General features: G+C 63.5%; 1 protein-coding gene across 7 annotated transcripts in view; it reads right to left on the bottom strand.

Moving 5' to 3' along the window:
- The window catches only part of PCBP2 (poly(rC) binding protein 2), an 11,964-nt gene extending 5,990 nt beyond the window's left edge, over positions 1 to 5,974 (bottom strand). The window contains exons 1-9 of one of the 7 annotated variants that reach the window (XM_057388189.1): positions 5,820 to 5,974; positions 5,450 to 5,473; positions 5,313 to 5,345; positions 4,916 to 5,032; positions 3,558 to 3,689; positions 2,848 to 2,976; positions 2,367 to 2,441; positions 816 to 902; positions 576 to 641 (exon numbers count right to left, since the gene is read on the bottom strand). In XM_057388189.1, the coding sequence (XP_057244172.1) occupies positions 576 to 641; positions 816 to 902; positions 2,367 to 2,441; positions 2,848 to 2,976; positions 3,558 to 3,689; positions 4,916 to 5,032; positions 5,313 to 5,345; positions 5,450 to 5,473; positions 5,820 to 5,888 (732 nt within the window). In that variant the 5' untranslated portion in view covers positions 5,889 to 5,974. The remainder of the gene's footprint in view (positions 1 to 575; positions 642 to 815; positions 903 to 2,366; positions 2,442 to 2,847; positions 2,977 to 3,557; positions 3,690 to 4,915; positions 5,033 to 5,312; positions 5,346 to 5,449; positions 5,474 to 5,819) is intronic. The other 6 variants (XM_057388190.1, XM_057388184.1, XM_057388187.1 and 3 more) reach the window with 6 other exon arrangements.
- Positions 5,975 to 7,339: the final 1,365 nt, after the last annotated feature.

Here is a 7,339-nt window from a genome sequence, read left to right as displayed (position 1 = left end):
AAAAAAAAAAGAAAAAAAACACAACAAGAGAAAAAAAAAAGAAAAAAAACACAACAAGAGAACGGCTGGGATCTTGATGAAGATGTTATGGTGTGGTGAGTCCAACAATGCTGCTATCCCTGCGCCCCCACGCAGGCAGGGAGGATCCAACGCCCCCGCCGGCCCTGCTGCTGCTCCTGGCCCCTCTCTGCCCCGGCCCAGCAGCTCCCCCGCCTCCCCTCCCGCCCCCCCAAAAAAAAGTTTGCCCCGTTCCGAGTCCTCTCGTCACTCCGCACGCCTAGGACAACGTCGCCGGGCAAGCTACAGGTCAGGGCTGGCGCTGGCTACCACTGCTCGACACGGCCCAGTGCTCGGAGGGCAACGAGGCGAGGGCCTGACCTGCCACAACTCCGTGTCCCCGAGGTTACAGGGGACAGCCACAGACTTCAGATTCCTCCTGAAGCTACCCAGAAAGGGTGAGTCACKGGCTGGGGCCTGGCTGGCTAAGGTTTGGGGAGGTCTGGGGGGGCCGGGCAGGTGGGGGCGGGTGGGAGAGGAAGGGGAGAGGGGGGTACACAGCCTCACTTCCAGGTCACCGGAAGAACTGCAGCCCAGGCTGGAATTGGCCCAAGTTCGTTGCCATGCAGTGGCTGCCGGGTGGCCTGCGTGAGGAGAGGTTGGTGGGCTCAGAGTCCAGTTCCCAGTGGACAGGAGTCCACAGCACAAAAAGCCACCGTTGTCGGTTTTGGGGGACGGGGACGGGGATGCCACCCTTGTTGGCAGTCTCAGAGAGGCCAAGGATTGAACGGGCCATGGAGACTGAACTCCCCTCTCACCTCCTGAGGTGGTCCCTCCAAGTCAGAGTTGAGGCACATGGATGGGGCGGTGTGGGGGTAGCTCGCACTGCCGCTGCTGTACCTGTCCTGTGGATAAATTAGAGGACTTCAGTCTCCAGGGCTGTCAATCCGAAACCTTTCGCTAACACCAAACTCAACATCCACATTAGCTCAGTGCTGATCGAGGACTCGCCCTGCTCTACGCACGACTCTGAGCTGCGAAGACAGAGAGCGCGAGGCCCGCCGGGAGCGGGCCCCGGGCGGCTGCTGCGGGCCTGGGCCAGGGACAGGGGCGGAAAGAAGGAAGGGGGAGAACAAGGGCAAGGGGAGGGAAGAGATGCGTGGCTGTGGGAAGCCTGCTCCTCACTGCTCTAACGGGGAAGGCGGCCGGCTCCCRCCCCCGGGCTCCGCACGCTGCGGCCCCGCCACCGGCCAGGGGCRCAGGGGCTCCGCGCCGGCCAGGCCGGGCGCTTCCCCCGGGGTGCAGAGCGGCGGGAGAAGCTGTCGGAGAGGCGGRAGGGGGGGGCTGACCGGGTTCAGGTGGGGAGGAAGAGGCAGGGAGGGGCAGGGGTGGGGAGGAGGAGGAGGGGACGGCAGCAGGTCCGTCCCCAAAAACAAGCGTGGCGTGGCGGGGTTGGGATGGGGGAGAGCAGAGTCAGGCCTGGCTCTCGGGGAGGCCGGCGGCAGCTACAGCCCTTCCCTGACCCCTGCGCTGACCCCTGCCCTGCCTGCCCAGGCCCCACTGACAAAGCCAGGCCCTGCCCACACCAAGGGGCTCCCTGGCAGCAGGAAGGCAGCGTATGTGTTGTTGCCGTGGTTTCTCCAAGCGCTGGGGCAGCCCCGGGGGCCGCAAGGTGGGAGCAGCTGACCCCACCCGGGCCCCAGGGGGCTCCGGGCTTTAYGGCGGGCAGGACCCCAAAGGAGACCTGGCCCCTTTAAGGTGGCTCAGGGCAGAGCTCGGCCCCTCCCTTGYTCAGCGCAGGAGGGCCTAAAGCCCGGTCAGCTGATGCTACTCCTATCTGMCACCCTCCCCTCGTGCGAGATGAAGCCTTTGCGCACCCCAGCCCTACCCACAGCACAGGCTGAGCCTTTGCACCCCAAGAACCAGTCGCAGAGAGCAGAGAACCCCCAACCTCCGGGCCAGTCACCCACAGGAGATCACAGCGAGTCCCTGGAGCCAGCCCAAGGCAGAGGGGCAGAGCCYGGGGTTGGCAGCTCAGCCTGATTCAAACCCCTGCTGCTGCCACCAAACTGGCAATTTTTTTTTTCTTTTTTTTTTTTTCCTGGCTGGTTAATTCCAGGAGTGTTTTCCAGCACCCTCTCCTCCCAAATCGGCCTCCTCTCTTCCCAAATCGGCTGCCATTCCCCAGCAGGGACAGCTGGGACTAGCTCTGGGAGGCCAAGGCCCAGCAGAGCTGCTCAGGCCTGAGAGCACAGCGTGGGTGACGGGCACGCGGAGCGGCTGGGGCACGCTGGCAGCTCGGTATGACCCCCCCAAACCCCTCCCTCCCCAGCCCACCCCACACCCCAGGAGCAGAGGAGAGGCCTTACCTGGCCGCCTGCAAAGATGACGGGAGAGCTGGATGGCTTGGGTCGGTACGGGATGGTGACACCCTTCGGGGGAGACTGGGTGACAGGCAGAGAGGGCAGGTCAGACATCGAGTGCTGCTGGCACTGACAGCCCCTCCCCGCAGCCCACACCCCAGGGCTCTGCCCTGCATTTCCAACTGGCCCTCTGGAGGACCAGAGCAGAGTTATTTGCTCCCCATCTTGGGCACAGGGCCAGGGGAGGACACCCCAGGAGCACAGCGGGGCCATGGGTGATACCTTGAGCGGCTCTTGAGGCCCCGCTCGACCTCGGTTTTAAGCAGCTCCGAGCCTCACCTGGATGAGGCTGTAATCCCCACTATCCCTTTATCCCCCAGCAGCTGATTTTCTTCTCCCCCCCTCAGCATTTCCAGCCCTCCAAGAGCAGTGGGATCCCCTGCAGCACTGGCCTTCCCAGGGGGACAGGCMCGGGGAGGGGCCCTACCTCAAGCATGACGACGCAGATCTGTTTGACGCACTCGATGATGGACTGTGGGATCCCAGCGATGGTGATGGCTCGCTCAGTCGAGTTGGGCAGCATGTCCCCTGCCACCTGGACCTGTGCCCCCGTGCTCTGCCAAGCCGAGGGGTAAAAATAGCCTGTCAGACCCCRGGCAGGGCTGAGAGCTCAGCGATGAACCCCGTGGGTGGTTATACATAGCCAAAACGGGCACCCCCTGCGCTCCTCCTTTCCCCCAAAATAAAGTCCTTTAATCCCAGCTGGACACTATTTGGTCACCAGGAGCCTGAGGCAGCAGAGGGGGACCTGGGCTCAGCCTGTCCCTGTAACCCAAGCCAAGCCTGTCCCCACGCCAGCAGAGCCGAGCAGAGTTAATCCAACCACACTCAGGGCTAAATGACGTGACCGAGGGCAGTGCTGGCCTGGCAGCACAWCACCCACTCTAAAATCTGGGAAAAAGCTGGGGAGGAGCCACCTGGAGCCATGGGAAGGGGGGAGCAAAAACCCAGGCTGTCCCTCATCCAGCTGAGAGGGACAGCACTGGCAGAGAACYGTCTGCCCCGAGTCTCAGTTTGTCAAGCACTAAAAATACAGAGCTCCAAAAAACCCTGAGATGCCACATCCCTGAGGCAGGGACTTGCCCCTGGGGACATCTGAACTCCCCACGGACACCCCCTGAGCTGGCCACCACGCACCTCTCGGATCTCCTTGATCTTGCAGCCTCCTTTGCCAATGAGGGACCCGCACTGGCTGGCCGGGACCACRAGCCGCAGAGTGACCGGGGGCCGGCTAGCAGCTGTGCTGTTGGTCATGGAGCTGCTGATGTCCTGTGAGGAAGAGGAGGTGTTGAGGGTTTGGCCCTGYCGGAATGGCACGTGCTGGGGACGTGCCGGGCACAGGGACAGGGAGGTGACGCTGGCACCAGCGGTCCAGGACAAGGTGACCTCGGGGCTTTCCCRGTCCCGACTTCCCAGGACTTCCTCGGCAGCCCAGAAAAAACACAGGCGTATTTTGGGAAAGCTGCAGTGGAACTCAGCTGCCTCAATGGAAATGGGTTGAAGCGCTGCCCCAGGGCTGGGTCACACCTCAGCCAAACCAGCGCTGGAGGGGGACAAGGGACTGCAGGGGGCTCGGGGACTCCACAGCTCCAGGGTCAGCACGGAGCCTCCCCCTGCACCAGGGATCAAGGCAGCAGCTCCRGGAAAAACAATCCCGGCGCCGATTACAGCGGTCATGTGCTGGCAGGGGGAGGGGAGGCACAAGGCCAGGGCTCAACTGACCTACTAAAAGCAAAGCTTCAGCTCCAAGGCCGGTGCTCGGAGCACTGCAGAGCTGTGCAGCCCTTGGAGGACTCCAGCTCTCAGCATACGGCACAAACAGCTCTGAGCTCTGCAGCCTTTAAGGCTGCAGTGAGAGCAGGGGGATTGGGGATAGAGCTGCCAGCACAGGGCTGTTTGTCCCAGGGTGGTGTGCCAGATCCAAAGGGTAACGGCATTTGTACCCCCAGAAGTGAGGGGGGGACCACTGAGCTCTGCCCCACAGCAGGTGAGGAGTGCTCCCAACTCCTGCTCCCTCCCATGCGGAGCAAGATGGAAATTGCCTTGACATCACGGCCCTGAGGAGGCTCTAACACCTGCAGCCAGGAACCGGGTTATCTGGCAACAAAATCCCCCCAAAAGTCCCTGATTTAACAGCACCAAGGACACTATGCAGCTCCTGCAGCCCAACATGGCTGCATTGCCCAGCTCCCTCCTCGGCAGGGTAGGGGTGAGCGCAGAGCCTGGGGAGGTGGCACCAGGACAAGCAGAGCCAGGGGGATTCCAAGCCCTGCTCTGTCCCAAGCTGCAGGTGGGAAGTCCCTGCAGAGCTCTGGCTCTGGCACTGCCTGGACCTTGCCCCAGCTCAGCRCCGGGCAAAGATCGGGGGCCAGGCAGGGAAATGCTGGCTGCCCGTGCAGAACAACAGCGCGGGCCCCCGGGGCTCATCCCAGGGTCAGCTCATCCAGAGGAAAGGATTAAACCGGCACAGGGACTGCAGGGGGCTGTGGACACACCTCTTCCAGTTTGTCAATGATCATCGCAAAAGCTTTGAAGATGGCGTTGGTGGGTCCCGCGAGGGTGATGATCCGCTCRGGGCAGTTCCCTTCCGAGATGTTGATGCGAGCTCCGCTCTGCGGGGAGGCAAACGCCACCTCAGTGCTCCGGCTGCCYGAGTTCCTCAGGATTCCTCCAGATCCCCCGCCGCCGCTGGGGACAGAGCCCTCCCTCCTCCTCCTTCTCCTCCTCCTCCCCTCCCTCGGCTCGGGCAGCCATCTTCTCCTCCTCGGCTTCCTGCCGCGCCTGCCCACAGCTCCCGGCATTCCCCGCGCCACCGCTCCGGCCGCCGCCGCCGCGCTGCCTGCGGAGCCCGCGGCAGGTCCACAAATCCCCCCGCAGCCCCCCAACACTCACCTCCTCACGCATCTTCTTCACGGACTCCCCTTTCTGTGGAAGGAGAGAAGGGAGAGAGGCGTCAGCGGGGCTGCAGGAGGGAGGGGGAACGAGGGGAGAAGGGGAAGGCAGGGTTKGGGAGTTTGTTCCTCACTTACCTTCCCAATGATGCTTCCCACCTCCTGGGATGGAAACAAAAGCACCATTAGTCAGCGTTTTAAGAACTTCTGGAGCCCCATGCCTAAACTCGGCTCATTTCACAGTCAAAACAAGCTCCTGAGCATGTGAGATCTGCTCCTCAGATAACTGGGATTTATCCCGGTTGTGTTAATCCTGCCCCCACTACAGCTCCCATCAGGTCGTCCCCCTCCATCCCATAATTTTTTTTTTTTTTTTGCTGGCTGCACTCCAGGATCCACCCGGGGCACCAGGAGCACATTCCCGACCCCACAGCAGCTTCAGGCGATCCCACAGCCAGCCCACGCCGTGGCAGGCAGGGTCCAGCACAGAGGRCTGGGGGACACGAACCTTTCCGTGCATGAGTAGCCGGATGGTGAGTGTGACATTGAGACCACCTTCGATGACTCCGGTGTCCATGGTGGGCAGCGTGGGGTTGGCTCAGGCTGCGGCAGCGCTTGGGCCTCGGCTGGGGGGGAGAGGGGCTGGGTGAGTGAGAGCCTGCGACTTGAGGGGCTCTGCCAACCGCCCTGGCCCATCCAGGCTGGACTCCAACCTCCCCTCAAATCGCCCCCGAAGTGTTGGGGCAATCCACAGTGGTTTGGCTGCTCCTGTTGCTGATTTTCAGGGCTGAAGTGGCCTGATCCCATYTGGATCCAGGAACTCCTGGGGCCACGAGGGTCCCACTCTGCCCCTGCCTCCTCCTAGCCCTGCTCCTTGCAGGGGCTTCCATGAAGGACAAGTGAGAACTGCAGGGTGACCCCCAGGTAGCACTGGGGACAAAAGCGGAACCTGGACACAACCAGGGATCCTAAAGGGGCACTGGGGACTAACTGTGATCTCTTTGGTTCTGAAGAATCTGCCTCTCCCTGCGAGACCCCACTTTCTCCAGCCCAAGACTTTTCAAAGCTGCCCGACTGGAGCGGGTGCCCCAGTCCCGGGGGTTTGGCCCGCTGGGAAGCCAAAATTAGGGAGAAAATAAACCAAATCCACTTCCCCCAGCCCCACGCCCGCGCGAGGCCTCTCAGAGCAGGTTCTGAGGCGATTCCCTTAGACCCAGATAAGGCCACATGAGCGCACGATCAGGTTTCAAACCACCTGAGTCGGCAGCGGTTGCAAAACAGCCCGGCCGGCCCCAGCCGAACGTTTCATGGCAATCCGGTAAATAAACTCTTATTTCAGCCACCGCTTGTGCCCCATCAAAGTTTAACCACGGCCGGGGCAGGGCGGGGGCCGCGCTGCCTCGCTGGCACCGGATCGTTTTGCCGCGGCCTCCATGAGCTCAGCCGGACATCCCCCCGCCCCGCTTTCGCCCCGGTTCGGGGAGCAGAGCCCGGGATCGGAGCCCCGGCAGTGGGGYGAGGGCAGAACCGGCCCCGAGCTCGCCGGCCCCAGCAATGGCTGGGCTCGTCCCGCCAGCCCAGGCCTGGCCGGGGGACAAAAGCGGCCGAGCGGCCCCGCCGTGGGTGACGCAGGCCCGGGCCRGGGCTCCCGGCGAGGCTCTTCCGCAGGGAAACTTCCCCAGCTCCCGCTCGGTCCTCCGCCGCGGATCCCACCCGCCCCCGGGACTCCCGTCCCAAAGCCGGGGACGCGGCTGCTGGGGTTGGGACGTGGCTCCGAAGCGAGCCCGTCCCTGAGGCGGGGACGCGGCTCCAAAGCCAGCTCAGCCCTGCGCGGTGGGAGGGGGGGAAAAGGGGAAAACGAGCCCGGGGCCGCGGGTCCCGGCTCCGAACCCGGCCGGGGGAAGCGGGGGGGAGCGGCTGTCACGGAACGACCCCCGGAGCCGCGATGGAGCTCCCGGATGGGGCCCGCTCACAAAGCGCCCGAAGGGAAGCCCGGGCCGGCGGCTCCAAACTGGATCAGGAGCCCGG

This window comes from Malurus melanocephalus, unplaced genomic scaffold (genome assembly GCF_030028575.1).
Source record: "Malurus melanocephalus ecotype Western Australia unplaced genomic scaffold, MMel_1.1 scaffold_1652, whole genome shotgun sequence".
NCBI classification, from domain to species: Eukaryota; Metazoa; Chordata; class Aves; order Passeriformes; family Maluridae; genus Malurus; species Malurus melanocephalus.
The sequence above is the reverse complement of the archived record's forward strand: the minus strand, read 5'-3'. Positions and strand labels throughout refer to the sequence as shown.